Source organism: Eucalyptus grandis, chromosome 6, assembly GCF_016545825.1.
Source record: "Eucalyptus grandis isolate ANBG69807.140 chromosome 6, ASM1654582v1, whole genome shotgun sequence".
Taxonomy (NCBI): domain Eukaryota; kingdom Viridiplantae; phylum Streptophyta; class Magnoliopsida; order Myrtales; family Myrtaceae; genus Eucalyptus; species Eucalyptus grandis.
In genome coordinates, this window is record NC_052617.1 from 36302044 (window position 1) to 36316999 (window position 14956).

The window sequence follows — 14956 nt, forward strand, 5'->3', positions numbered from 1 at the left end:
AAGAAAATACATATATATAATTTTTTTAAAAGGACCAAACTCTCGTCGGCATTTTTTTAATTTTTAGATTAATACCACAAAAAATCACAAAAAATTGTAAAATGTTTTTTTAAATTGAAAAAATAATGTATGTAACAGAGGGTAAATTTGTCATAAGTGTACCAATTTAGAGTAAATTTTAAATATAAATTTTGACAATAATACTAAAAAATCAAATATATAAATAATTTTTAAAAAAAGACCAAAATATATTTATTTTTTTAGTATTTATATAATTTTGATTTTTTTAGCATTATTTTGGCATTTAAAAAAATAATAACAAGGGAAAAATTAGAAATTTGAAGAATAAGTGATGATAGTTTTGGAAAAAAAAATTTAGCATTTAGCCAAATGTTGAAAGCTCAAAGTTAGTTTCTACTAGCATTGGGCTTTCGGCCTTCAATCTTGGCTTTCACTTGAAAACTACTTCAAAATAATTGCCAAACAGTCTATTATTTCCTCAAGGGGCTTTGAAGGCTGAAAGCTCATTGAAAATGCTGAACCAAACGCACCCTACATGTTAGACTTAGGTCCCCATTGCCTAAGCCTTGGTCCATCGAAGTCGGGCCTAAAGCCTCCTTACCTCGCCCGAGTCCACCCAAGCTATGCCCTAAACCTTAGCCACCACAACTAGGTTCATCTCAAGCATGAGGCACTGGTATTGGTGCTTGGGATGATGAGCCCGATAACATCAAGACTAAGCCCAAGTTCTCAATACTCGTGCTTAGGTGATGGGTCCATCAAGGCTCCAACATTGTGCTCGGATCCATCAAGGTCGAGTTTGGGACTTTTGTGCCCATCAAGGTTGTGCCTTGGTCCTCGACACCTGGCCGAATCCATTGAGGTCGTGCCTCGGACCTTAGCACTTGCGCTTGGGTCCCTGGTGCATGGGCCCGCATCCATTGTGGCTAGGTTCGTGCTCGAGATCTCGGCCGCCCACATTAATATTAGAGTCCTAGGCTCGGTTTTGATGGACCTAGGTTTGGGTGCTAGGGACATGGACCCACGCTCGGGCATTGGGAACCTAGGTCTACCCTTTGTAGACCTGGGCTAGGGAGCTGGGGACTTGCACTGAGTTCTCGAGCTTGGTTTTCGGTGGATTTAAGATCAGTACTCGTGTTCATGCTCTATAATTGAGATTCGGGCATAAGATCATGTTGACTGTGCTAGGTTCCTTGGTTGCCCATGCGCAAGTCACTAACGCTCAAGTAGTGTATACCTATTTAGAAAAATAAAATGAGATTTCCTTACCAAATGAGGAAAAATATTTTCTAGGTCTAAACTAAACACCAAAATATATTGTTATTTTTTTAGAAAATGACTTTCCAGAATTTTTTTTTTTCATAAATGTCATTTTTTTCGTGAAACAAATGGAGCCTTGAAGAATTTTTATATTTTTATTTTTTTTTTATGTGGTTATTCTTAATTTTAGTTTACAAGTTTTGAATATTGTCCATTTTTTTTTTTTTGGGAATTTTTCATGGTTCACGGGCCAAGTAGACATAGAACTTGAGATAATTTCATATTAATGTAATATTTGGATCTTTTAGGGTCATCATATAAGCGATATATACTAGCCGTGCATAGAAAATATTCACTGTTAAGAACCCCAGGACTTTTTATGCTGGATTAATGTGTTTGCTTTCTATCATCAGATAAATCATACAATTCGTCGATAGGGTCATAAAAGTTTGCTTTCTGATAAAAGAGAACACTTCCAGATTCTAATTGATACAAATTATGGAAGAGTACGTGCAAAATGGTTCGTTTTACTATATGTTATTAGTTAAACTTCCAAACTTAAACTATAGATGTATCAGTTACAATATTTAAGAACCTTTTCAGGATAAAAATTACTATCACACTGGGCAATCAAGGTTAGATTAAACCTCTAAAATTTACAAAATATAAGTCTTGATAGTGTATGATTCCATACACCATCGTGGATAGAAAAGGAGAGACTCTTATAGTCCCCATGTGTTTAGCAAAAAAGCAAAAGGTTTGGAAAATATTTCCTTAAAAATGATCATTTACAAAAATGAATGAACAAAAAATCTTTTTATTGTTTATGAAGATGTTTAGACATGAATTTTTGCAGATAATGAATATATTTCCATGGGTCAATTATTTCAAACGATACAATGACCATTTTTAGCAAAACAAAAGGAGCTTTAAGTAAAAGAAAATGGTCATGGGGAGTTTTGACTCTAGGAACGGAAAGTTGTCCAACGACAGGCCAAGATTGCTTCTGGTAGGGAGAGAACATGATAACGTGGATGAACTAAAGCTATTGGTCGTTTGGGATGGTTGTATACTCGAAAAAGAAGAAGGAACACGCATGAGTAACTATCGACTTTGTTGCATGCAAGCAACAAAGATGATGAAGACAGCGGACTAAGATATAATGACAAGTAACAGCCACAACAACACATGATGTAACACAAAGCTTAACTCGAAAAGAAGACAGGAATCTTTCTTTAAAGGCTTCTCAATGGGCGTCTCTGGCCTTAAAAGAGAACCCTTTCCTTTTGTTTATCCAGCGAGCCTTAAAGAGCCACTTTCTGTATTCATAGTGGCATTTTACTAAGCACAACGATTCTCAAAGTCTAAAGGAAAAGACATTCGGTCAATGGAAGAGAATCCTATGTAGACGCCCCTCCGACATATTGTTCTTTTTTCACTTTCTTTGACTTGCGATACGTATGAGATGCAATTAACCTTTTAATTTTGGGGGTGTGGAAATGGCCCACTGATGATCTAAAACATGTTTTGTCTCCTTTGATGTAATTCCTCTGGTAAAATCCAGGCAAGCAAATCATTTCACAAGCTGATATGAACTTACGTGGATTTGATTTGTGCATTTTACGAACCCATTGATGGTCTTTGCGTGATGAGGAATTAGTACATGACTGTAATATATGTACTAAATCAAATCTAGACCATTTAAAAATTATGGGTCTTAAATGAGTATCAAGTAAATCCTCCCAAACCTAATAGTCCGTTTCATTTTAGTACTGGTACTAAGTCCTTTGAATAACGATTTCTCCTTCGTGATTCATTGTCTTTTATCTGTAGTCTCTAGAGTGTCAAAAATCAAATGAGCAACGTGTGTAACGCAAATTTGGATAGGAGATACCATCATTTTTCCTAATTTGGCTTTCCCATAGAGGTATACACATGAGAGAGAGAGAGAGAGAGAGAGAGAGAGAGAGAGAGAGAGAGAGAGGAAGATTCATTAATAACAAATTTCCACTTAGGGGAACAAACTCAACATAACAATACGATTCTATAAGAAAATACTACAAAAAAGGAAAGCACCAAAAGCACGTGAAGTGCTCTTCTCTCCTCTAGCTCGAAAACTAGTAAGTAGATTTGCTAGCACTCACACACCCAAATAATAAATGGAAACAACGATTAGCCTTATGACAGAAGACCTAAACAAATGTTCTTAGAGACACAAATTATAGGGTGGACATGCTTCTCTGCCAAAAGAAGATTTCGCAGCCAATTAGAGAAACATCCCAAAAGCAAAAGTTGATGCTCCTGTCCCTGGTCTCTCTTGGTGGCCGCAACGCCTGCAAGCAATAATAAAGCATTCACCTTTACATCTGCAAAATGAATCATAAAATAATCTTTCAAGAACCTAAGGTTAGAACAAAACTTAGGATGGAACATATTCGCATAAAATGGGCATGCACATTTCTATGTCGCTTCGCAATACGGAGGCGACAATTTTTAAATGATAGCATCAAGTTTTGTATGCCGGTCTTTGTAAGTCTTTTGTAATATGTAGCTTTACTCGCGACTAATTCGCATCAAAGTGTTGTTGCATACCCAAAATTGAAAAGCACTTTGCACGACCTAGTAAGATCGGTTGCTAGAGTAGTCCCGAGGGGCATTGCACCGGAAGCATTCCATTCTGCTGGCGAAGTTGTGTTCATTGCAGCCAAACCTGGTGAAATGGAAAAAAATAATGAGTGAAATTGGAATGTTAATTTGGTTTGGGTGGTTTAAGGTGTACGCTCTACTTTTCCATTTAGTCTTCCATTCTTTTAGCGGGATTATTTTGCAGAAAGCAAAATTTGAAAAGCTTATAGAATTTCCGTGAACGTCTCCTTTCTTTAACTTTAAAATGTGTCTGTTGATCTAATATACTGCGTCGAAATTTGGTTTACCTATTGCAGATCCAATCGCCCGATTTCCATCCGGATCGGCTTCCACCAGCGCTGTTGCCTACACCTCTAGAGCGCGGCGCGTCAAAATCATAGCCACCGGCCAAGTCTTCCTTGAATGCACCGCATTTGAAGCAGGTCGAGCGGCTGGCAAAGTTATGAGTCCCGCAGTTTCCAACGGTGCAATACCAATCTCCAGGACGGACATCGGAGCCAGTGAACCCGAACGAGGATCCACTCCTTCCGCCAAAACTTGCAAAGTCGCCACTGCACTTTGCATCCCCGCAGCGTTGGCACGAGTCGCGCCTCTGGAAGTTGAGGTGCTGGCACGATTTGCAGTTCCAGTCTCCGGGCCTACTCATCTTTGCCGCTAGCAATGAACTGAAAATAACCACCGACACCGAATCAGTGAGAGAGATTGGATAGACTTACTTTACAGTTGAATTCTTGCTAGCTTCCATTAAAAATATGTGCAGTAAGCGCATGTACTACACATGACCAGTTACGTAGGCCCCGCGAGACACATATGGTACTTCCAAGAGTAAAAAACAGAAAAAAACAAAAAAACAAAAAACCCTATCAAGCACGCCAAGTACCTAGTCAGAGTCCGACCAGTGGGGTCCAAATCGACCACACTAATGACCGAAGGTAACTAATGGATTCTGAAGCAGGGAAGGAGAAGTGCTGGAACGAGAGAGTTCAAGTTCTGTCACTATCTATGGCACTCGGGAAATGGCTAGCGTTTCATCATGAGATCAAGAAAGAGAGAGAGAAGTAGATGAAACTAACCTTAACAAGGCAAAGCGTGTGGCTGCGGATATAACAAGAGAGGAGAGGCTGCTGCTGAGACAACTGCACGACGAGGGTGCGCTTATATACAAGCACCGGACACAGATAAAAGGGAATAAATGGAGGGCCGTGTACTTTCTTTTTTCTTTGTGTTTGTTCAACCTTGCCTACCTTGAGAAATGGAATTAAAAGAAAAAATCGGAATCAAAAAAGAAAAATCAAAAGAGGTTCTTGGAATCTACAAAATCTAAAGGAAGATAAAGCAATAAAGCGGCAAAATTCGACGTACAATTCCAAAGACAGCAAGTTTTTGAGATTCGGTCGATGCCCTTCCCAACCATTCTTTTGGATTTTAGGGCCATATCGACTACCGGGTGCATTTGCTTCGTTCTTAAGCCTACACGATCTGCTGGTTAGTTGCAAAGCTATAGCCTTTAGTTGCCTGTTTCAGCCGCATCTTCAGAATTCCAAGCATTCTGGTTCACACTCCTTCAATGGAATGAAGCCTTCATGTTTGAACAATTCCTCGAGCTTGAACTCCCTGATAATGTGCGGAATGACCTCTAAGTAAAAAAATATTGAATGCCAGACGAGGCAGAGGGTTAGACTACAACTCGAGAAAACATCTAATGAGTTAGACACATGGCATTGGCGCTCGGCGTAGCCTGATCGGGCTTCGGATATAAGGTATTATAAAATATTCTGTAGTTCAATATTGGATATGACTAAATTAATTTGACAAGAACATGACATGCATAACCATATACATATTTTCACACAAGTTAACACGAGGTTTTTATGAAGAATCAATTATTTGTCAGAAGTACAAGTTATGTTGAATTCATACCAACACCAATGGCAGAAATCACGAACACGGCGATGACAAAGCATGAATGGTCAGTCCCGACATTTGATCAGATGCTCCGGTGACACAAACAGCCTAGCCAAATCTAGCTGGTGGGCTTCTCTTTGAAGATAGTGTTTTTTTTTTTTTTTTTTTTTGGTGAAAAAAATTATGAGAACTAAATACCGTGTGAGATTAATGGATGTAGCATTTGTGAGACTTGAGCGAACTAACACTTGAGAGACATTGTGTGAAATGTCTATCAATAGCGAAATGTTTTTGTTATATGGATCCCGCGTAAATTCTATTTGTGACATGTTTTTTGGCCCCCACTTCTCACGCTTTGATCTACATATTTCCTAACAACTTGGTATAGAGCCTGTGCTTAATTGAATGGGTCTGCAAAATGTGTGTTGGTGTTTTTAGATATCAAGAAAAGTATTAAAAAAAAAAAGAGAGTCCTAAACCTATTATATTGGTGCTAATTTAGTCATAAATTCTTCAAGTGGACCAATTTAGTCCTTTTTTTTTTTTTTTTTGCATTTGTGTCATTAGTCTATCCAATCAATTTTCATGTGGACCAATTTATCAATTTTGTGTCAATAGAAAATAATTGACTTAGATGCCAGCTATTTTACGAGGCATGATTGGTATTGACGTGAACATTTTTAATAATAACTTGAAATTTTTATGGATTTTTTTCTTTTCTTTTTGTTCTTCACTTTTTTTTTTTTTTTTTTTTTTTTTTTTTGGTAAGGTATGCCAAGGGCAGTTGGCTGGTGTTGTGGCCTTGCCTAGACTCAACAAGGGATGTGGCACCTCGCTTGGCCTAGATTTGGAGAGGGCATCGTGGCCCTAGCCAAATTTGGACGAGGGGCCGTGCACCTCACTTTGGCCAATGAGGGCATCACGGCCCTTAATGGCCATTGTGAGGGCTTGCGATCCCTTACCTAGTGGCTGGCAAGGGACACTGGCACTTGCTTGTTGTCGGCGAGGGTTGGATGGCGACCCTTAGCCAAAAAAAGAAGAAAAGAATAGAAAAAAAATCAAAAATTATTATTAAAAAATGTCCATTTTAATGTTGACCTTGCCTAGTAGGACGGTCAATATATATGTTAGCGATTTTCAGCTAAAATTGGGCGGATGGATTAAATTGATACAAATGCAAAATGCTTAGTATTAAATTGGTCAAATTAAAATGTTTATGACTTAGTTGGTACCGATTCAATAGGTTTATGATTTTTTTGGTACTTTTCCCTTTATATATCTTCAAGGAGAACGAATGTCATGGATTATTGTGATTGCCTTCCTGAGGACTACCATCTCAAGTTTGGTCAAGCAAAAAAAACGCATAAATGAAGGTCAGTAAAGTAGAGACAGATCCAGTTAGAGTAAAAATATGCTGATGCAAAAGGATGCATGAATGTGAGACAACCGAACAATACAGGACGAGTATGAAAGGCTCGTAGATGAGATGGGCATATGGATTTATGTCTATACTTATCAGGTGATGGTGTGAGTGGAACAGTATCTGATCAAATTATCAAGACATAGGTGGTCAGGTCATAAATCATTAGCACAAAGAATTGATTCAAAGAATTTTTTACTTGGTGACATGGAGCATTGAGCCTGTGTCGCATGTCAAATTGACACATGTATCTCCATTCTTTCACCATTAAGCGGATCGGTCGGGTTAAATTTCATTTTGCAAAATGAAATTGCCAAAACTAAAGCACTTGTAAAATGGAAAGTATTGACCCATCTTGTATATGGACTAGCGAAGCCTTTGCCATACTAGTTTAGTACATTTATGACCCTGCTGTACGTGAATTGAGCCTTTTGTTATATGTATAATTGACAAGTATATGTCCATTCTTATAATATTAAGCAAACCCATCAAGTTAAATTTCATTTTTCAATATACGAAAACAAAGCGTTTGTAAATTAGAACGTGCCGACCCATTTGATATCTGGACCAAAAAATCTCTTCCATTATCTAGTCTAACATATACAGGACAATGTTGATAAGAGCATCATGCTTAATCAATGCATAAGATATATGGCGATGTTTTTTACTATGGTCGCTTGATTACCTACCTAAAGCACGATAGGCAATCTCAAAATATTGGATGATCTAGAAGCTGTTCTTAATTCATTAAAAATGGGCAAATCTGGTCAATCCAGTTATAGCCCACCCAACAAGCAGGATCTCCCCAACAGGATATGCTGTAACCCCTCAGCACAACACACTTATTCCAAAATCCTGTTCAAGCAAACTGTGCATCTTAGAAAGGCCATTTTGACCGAGCCCTGGTCGGGTCCCTCCACTCACTGTTCGTGCCACTTCAAACGCTCATGTCCCACCACGGGGACAAGGACAAGTGACTGAGGCATCTGAATTGCGCATTTAATGATTGCACAGTGCACACAAAGCTCATATTGAGTCATATGAGCACATTTTGTTTACTGTCTCCATAATGAATATTCCCCCGCACAAAATCCCAAGCAAGCATATAGGCCAATGTGGGGGGTGTGTATACATCAACTGTGACCACGAGGAGGATGTCTCTTTCGAATTTTGGCTTTTTGAATATTGGATGCACATCCCTTGAATATCCTCCGTGATACTGTCTTTTTTTTTTTTTTTTTTTTTGGCATGCAACTCATCGCTTAACATATATGATGAAAATTCTGAGTATGCAGAGATAGATTTAAGAATATGCACATAGGAAATCGATAATTTTAAGTCGTTTAATCAATAGATTTTATTATGAATTCACCAAATTGAGGTTAAATTAGTTTTGTTTAACATAATATGATATAGTATATTCTTCCTCATGCGACATTTGATTCTTTTCTTTGAGGGGTTAAAGCCGCACCACTCTCCACTTTATCACTTCCCAACCTAGGATCATAAACGAAGTAGAAAATGTCTACAAATTGGATATAGGGAAGACCTAACCGCAGAAAATGATGTATCCAGAAATCTTGGGTTTTCCCATCGCAAATACACAGAGGGAAACCAATGATATATGCACGAATAACAAAGAGATGAGCACGACAAGGAATGAGCGAAAACCAACGTTTTGCAAGGATTAATGAAGTGAAAGATAGCCAAATTGATGAAAAAGAGAAAAAGCAAAGGAAAATAGGGAGTTTCAATAAAGAAGGCATGAAGCTGATGATGAAATAACAAGCCTTGGAGGTAGGGTTTTGACCACCTTTTGCTTTTCCTCCTCTCTTTCTTCTTCATTCGCTGCTGCGGCTGAACAATTCCAAATTCTCTCTCTCTCTCTCTCTCTCTGCTCGCTTTAGTTTTTTCTTTCTTTATTTTTCTTTTTGTTTTCTGAGTCTGAGCACACAAAAAACAGAGAGAGAGAGAGAGAAGAGAGAGAGATCTGGCGTCCATTCTCTTGGGGAAGGGTAAAGAAGGAGGACGCGAACTGTAAAGAAAGGAGAGAGAGAGAGAGAATTTGGGCTGATTCGATTCTTTTGCTTCGGGAATCGCTTCCATGCATGACGACCACGACCAACTTCGCACTCTCCCTTTTCTTTTCTCACTCCATGCTCAGTTACGTGTGTGATTGATTATTCACCCCCTTCTCCCTTTTTCGGTTCTTTTCCTCGTTTTCTCGTTTAAGGATTTTCTTTTTTGATACGAAACGACTGGATACAAGGCCCAATATCCTTTTTTTTTTTTTTTTTTTTAAATCTCGAATTTTGCAACTTTCTTTTCTAAAATTCTTGATGCCGCGCAATCCTTGTCCAGGCACAACTAGGGTCACGCATCCCTCGCCATGGCTCAATGAGTAAGGACGGTGTAGCTTATTTGGATTTCATTGGTTATGAAGGACTTCCACGAGGATGTATTATTTTCTGGGGAAGTGTTAAATACGTTCCCAGTTTAAAGAATTTGCACGGACAGCTTTTATCCACCTCTGAGGATCGCAGCTAATCGCTTTCTCGGTAACCATCAAATCAAAGGCAAATGAAGCCGCTCTCATAGAAGATCCTCTTTACACCGGTGGTATGTGCTACGGCTGCCCTCATTTTAAGACCCATCTTTGGATATACATGGAATCGAGTTGAGGCGTGAACATGAATTGCCTAATTGAAAGTCTCTTGACGCGAGTCGAATCCAAGCAAATTAGCAGGATGCGCGTGCGGTGCCTCTGATTTGCCATTTAGCTTTTAGTTTTATCGATGCGGGTGATGTTCTTCCCACTTGGAAATTCGCTTGAATCATCATCTTGGGTACTTCAATCAAGAGGGAGGAGGCAAGCGCAAGCACTATGTAGATAGGCTGGCCCAACAAGGATCGAAAAAAATTCGATATCATTTGGATGGACACCACAAAGAATCTGGCCCATTAATCCCTCATCTTGTAATAAAGGATGCATGGCTTAAACAAATTTAATCTAAAGGCCTCGGCCGACCGCTAAGCAGCCGTAACCAAACAAGAAAGAAATTACAATTTCCCAAGAATTTGTCCAAGGACCGCTTGAGAAACGTTACAAGAAATACACGAGACGATTCATAATAAGATCCCCTATCGAGACACCAAGAGACGGGAAATATCTATCAGTAATATGGATTAGGGGAGAGAGAGAGAAGTTCAGACTCTGGAGGCCGGATTGTTGGCGGGGTAGCTGGGATTGTTGGGGGGGTTGACGGTGGCGGCGGCATCGCCGGCGGCGTCATTATTCATTCCCAAAGTGCTCTTCACTGCTTCGGCTGCTCCATGTGCCATGCTCTTCACTTGCTCTCCTGTCTACAATTCAACAGCCATCTTAGATTATCAATTCAAGGACCGATCACCAGCTAAGACCAAACCAATATCGTGTCATGCGAATGATTTAACATATATGCGAAATGCGATCTTCATCAAGTCGTGGCATGAAAGCTGAAGCCGCGGCTAACGATGAAATATTGACGGTGGCGTGCGATTCTGTCGTAGGAACAACATTCAAGCCCGGCGAGGCGTTCGTCTCTCAAAATTCAAGAGACAAAAAGTGAAAATTCTGAAGGGTGAACTAGCCTGTTGAAGGAAATTGGTGGCCTGGCCTTTGATGTCATAGCCAGAGTTTGGAGTGGTGCCAGAGAGCTTGTCCATGGTTGCCTGGTACTCGTTAGACGCCTGGTCCATGCACTCCTCTTTCTTCAGCTGCATAGACAACCCCAGAGAACTTACTTAAGTAGATAAAGCTCGCGCGATATCTAAGCGCCTCCTGCTAGGACGCTGCAATGGCGATGATATATCGATGGAATGGGGGAAAAAAAGAACAGTCGACAGACCTGAGCTTGACCTGTCATTTGGCCAGCCGCGTATCCGATGTCCTGACCTTGGTTTGCCATCTTCTTCTTGGTTTCGTGTCGTGGTTAGAACTTGCAGATCGTGTTGTATCGAGAATCACAGGAGGTGATGCTTCCATGGCGTTATGAGATTTATAGCTTGCCCGGCCGCATTTTCGCCCCCATATTCTGCCCAATACGTACGGACGTTTGGACACATGCCGGATGATGTTTAAAGTTCCATTTGACCTGGGCTTCGTGTTTGAATACTTCAAACTCGCTCGGAGTTTAGGAGACACCAATAGCATGAGACTATAAATCTAGAATAAATAACTGAAGGCATCACGAAAAGAGGAAGGATTCAAATCCCGTGTTTGGTAGTCCGGATCTAAATTCAGATAGAATAAAAAATTATCATTTTCGGTGTTTGGCGATATCCTCCCGGCTGAATTAAAATACTGGATAAGAAATTCAGGATAGGGATATAATAAACGCATTCTAGATAAATAAAAAATAAAAATAAAAATAAAAATAAAGCTTAGCAAACCTTGTTATGTCTCAACGATGGAGTGATGAAGTAATGCATTTGAGTATCACTTTGTTGGTCACTAGACAAGGACTACCACCACTATAGTCGATCATCGACACTTCCCACCATTGCACCATTGTTGTTGCCTCTGACCACTAACGATTGTCATTACCAGCCAATCGATTGTCTGCTCACGATTGAGGGTGAAAAGGAGTCTGAAGATGATCGTCATCGCCTCAAATCATTAGGTCAATTTGCAAGCTGCTAGATTCAAAGTTCCCAAATAATGACTTTGTTCTAGTTGCTCACCAACGAGCTTCTTGCTGAAGTCGCTATTTGCCAAAGGGAGATAAAGCTTTTCTGTTGGGGTTGTGTTTCCCTTTTGGGCGGTCCAGTTTGGTTTTTGCCAATTGTTTTACAGCAGTGTCGTTACTTCTATGAGATGTCGAATGGGACAACCTTCATTGCGTGGAATTCTACTAAGACTTCCCAAAGAAAAGACTACTTTCGAGTGGATGAGAAGATTTTGAGAGAGGTTTCTACACCTCGATCACACAAACAAAATGATACCACAATTTTGCTTATTTTATGTATTTCCTTCTGGGCACTCTTGTTTCGGTGTCAATCTATATTGGATGAGTGTAAGAGGGAAAAGTACAAAAAAAAGGTCCTAAACCTATTATATTAGTACTAATTTAGTTATAAACATATCAATTGGACCAATTTATCCCTGAACCTTTTCAAATTGATACAATTTCAGTCCATCCGGCCAATTTTAGCCGATTGGCGCTAATATGGACGACGGCCGGTGGCCGGACACTAACGTGGCAATTTTAATTTTTGAATTTTTTATTAATTTTTTTCTCTTCTTTTTTTTCCCCATTTTTTCTTTTATTTTCCTTGACTTTCTTCACAGTGGCGGTGAGCCTTGCCAGCCATTGGGTGAAGCAGCCTCGCCCACAACCCTAGGTGAGGCTAGGCGAGGGCTTGGCGGCCCTCGCCTAGTGGCCGGCAAGCCTCGTTGGAGGCTCATTGGCCACTACAAGGAAAGTCAAGGAAAAAAAAGGGAAAAAATAGAAAAAGAAAAAGAAAATCAATAAAAAAGTTTGAAAAAAAAATTATTTAAAAATTATCACATTAGTGTTTGGCTATTGGCAGGCGTCTATGTTAGCATCGACTAGTCAAAATTGGCCGGATGGACTGAATTGGTACTAATGTGAATTGGTTTAGAACTAAATTGATTCAATTGAAAGGTTTAAGCTTGAATTGGTACCAATGCAATAGGTTTAGTACTTTTTTGATACTTTTTCCGAGTGTAAGATGCTCATTTGTAGGTCCTTGAGCGAGCAATTTAGCAATGACCCAAGTGGAAGACTAGATTTTGAACCAAAAGGCAATCGAAAACTGCCCCTTTGAGCTTTACCTCTCTATCTCTCGCGACCCTCGTGCAAGGTTTGTATGGACAATAGTGACCATGAGGAAGTCGATTGAGAGGGCCATGGATGGGACAGTGGACTCGGGGCATTACGAGGAGTATTGAGGCACTGGGTGGAGGCTGAAACATCTAGACACAACGGAGAAATTTCAAAGATTTTAATCCTATCTTAGTTTGCACCAAACAAATGATAGATTTTCTAAAATCCAGATGATATTTGGAGAATTTCTAATTCTGTCTTATTCTATTATATCTCAATCCCAATTAGGCGACCAAATGCAGCCTAAAACTGCGAGACCCTCTTCTTGCTTATGTTACTGTAGATCAGATTATGGACTTAGAGAGATCCGTCATAACTTGAAGTGCAAATAGGGGGCCATTGGCTTGAGCCCAACAAGCTCGGCCACCTACGCTCCATTCTACGCTTCGGCCCATATTTATTGTTGATGCTTTGTTGGCTAGATGTTGTTCTTGTTCTGCTTGGCTTGCTAGCTTTGACTATGATTTCTTCTGTAGATAAATGCGACAATTGCATTGTGGAAAAGCAATTTCAAGCTAGTATTACTTACTTAAATTTCGTGAATTGTAATTGGATTAGATAATTGTAGGTTTGGGTAGGAAAGTAAGGCCGGTGTCGAAAAGGAGATAAAAGTTTGAATTTTTTGTGAAGGCAAAATTTCAAATTGTTCCTCATTTTGCACATCCGCTTCTTTACTTTCCTCCCTCCCTATCTTCCGAAACAAAGCATTCACGTTGAGATCTCTATTATTTAACTTTTATTACTTTGATACTACAATCATTTTGGATAATTTTTAGAAATTACATTATTTTTCGAATTTTGGCAGGAAAGTCAAAAGTAACTGAACCAAGAGAAAATTTGGCTTTCTTGTCAAGACTTTTGATTTTACCGTCAAAATTAGAAAAGTATTTTAATTACTAAGAAATCATGCGATCAATATGAAATGACTTGTAGTCTTCAATAAGTGCCTTTTCTTCTGTGCATTCACCAGTAAATAGAACTCTGTTTCGATGTAGTACTTAGACATGAATTTTGAACTGAATTGACCTTAACAAAGAACCATTTGAGAATCTTTTGCTACAAAATTAAGCAGCAGTACTGTAACATGATATCTAATAGGACTAAAAAGGCATTTTGCATGTTTATAAAGCCATTTTTCCTAAAGTAGAATTTCACACCCTGTGAGCCTTAAGAAAGTACAGGAGCAATTTCAGTAAAGTCTGCATGTGCTTATTTAAAATAACAAGGAATTTGAGATCCTTCTTCATTCACAGGTTATTGGTTGTAGTGTACAGTAGGTAATATGGAACGTAGTATGTCCTCCAAATGTCAGAAATTTCTCTTGGCGAGTTATGAACAATGTTTTGGGAACTAATTGTAATCCATTCTATAGAGATATTAAGCAGATCTATGGGGAAACTTAATCAGTAGCGTGCATTTCAATTCCAAGTCGGTGGAGCTGATGCGTTAGGAGTGGAATATTGGGAGTGGACAAAGATTTCGACCATGGCTAGTTGGATGATGCAGATTATAGAAGAACTGTAGATGCTGCTTAGTTGGAGCCTTGGAGGTAGCAGTGGGAAGGTGTTTTCAGTTGCGGAGCAGCCTTGAAGAAGTTGAAACTTTTGCCGGTATGGACAGAGATTGAGACCGACTCTTTGATTGTTTTCATCGGCTATGTGACTTTGAGGACTGAGGAGAGTTGAAATTCGAGATTGGAATCTGCAATGATGATGTAAAGAGGATGGAGGCAGAGCTTGAAGTGTTGTGTAAAGATTAGATAGATTATGTAACGAGTATGCTGATTTGGTCGCTCGTCAAGTTTGAAAAAGGGGTG

The 14956-nt window shown here is 39.4% G+C and overlaps 2 protein-coding genes across 3 annotated transcripts; both read right to left on the reverse strand.

The window, feature by feature from the left end:
• Positions 1 to 3251: 3251 nt before the first annotated feature.
• Positions 3252 to 5106, reverse strand: LOC104449469 (zinc finger Ran-binding domain-containing protein 2). Of its 2 annotated transcripts, none has more exons than XM_018875601.2 (4): positions 5001 to 5106; positions 4215 to 4592; positions 3901 to 3991; positions 3252 to 3614 (listed from the first exon to the last, which is right to left on the reverse strand). In XM_018875601.2, exons 2-3 carry the CDS (start codon positions 4571 to 4573, stop codon positions 3901 to 3903), a joined length of 450 nt encoding a protein of 149 aa, XP_018731146.1. In that variant the 5' UTR covers positions 4574 to 4592; positions 5001 to 5106; the 3' UTR covers positions 3252 to 3614. The 2 variants fall into 2 exon arrangements, with proteins under 2 accessions (XP_018731146.1, XP_039171085.1); XM_039315151.1 differs by having other exon boundaries at positions 3260 to 3614; positions 3874 to 3991.
• Positions 5107 to 10246: 5140 nt separating this feature from the next.
• Positions 10247 to 11253, reverse strand: LOC104451929 (late embryogenesis abundant protein 2). Its single transcript, XM_010066483.3, has 3 exons — positions 11140 to 11253; positions 10883 to 11008; positions 10247 to 10615 (listed from the first exon to the last, which is right to left on the reverse strand). The coding sequence occupies exons 1-3, from the start codon at positions 11197 to 11199 to the stop codon at positions 10460 to 10462; spliced, it is 342 nt and encodes a 113-aa protein (XP_010064785.1). The 5' UTR covers positions 11200 to 11253; the 3' UTR covers positions 10247 to 10459.
• Positions 11254 to 14956: the final 3703 nt, after the last annotated feature.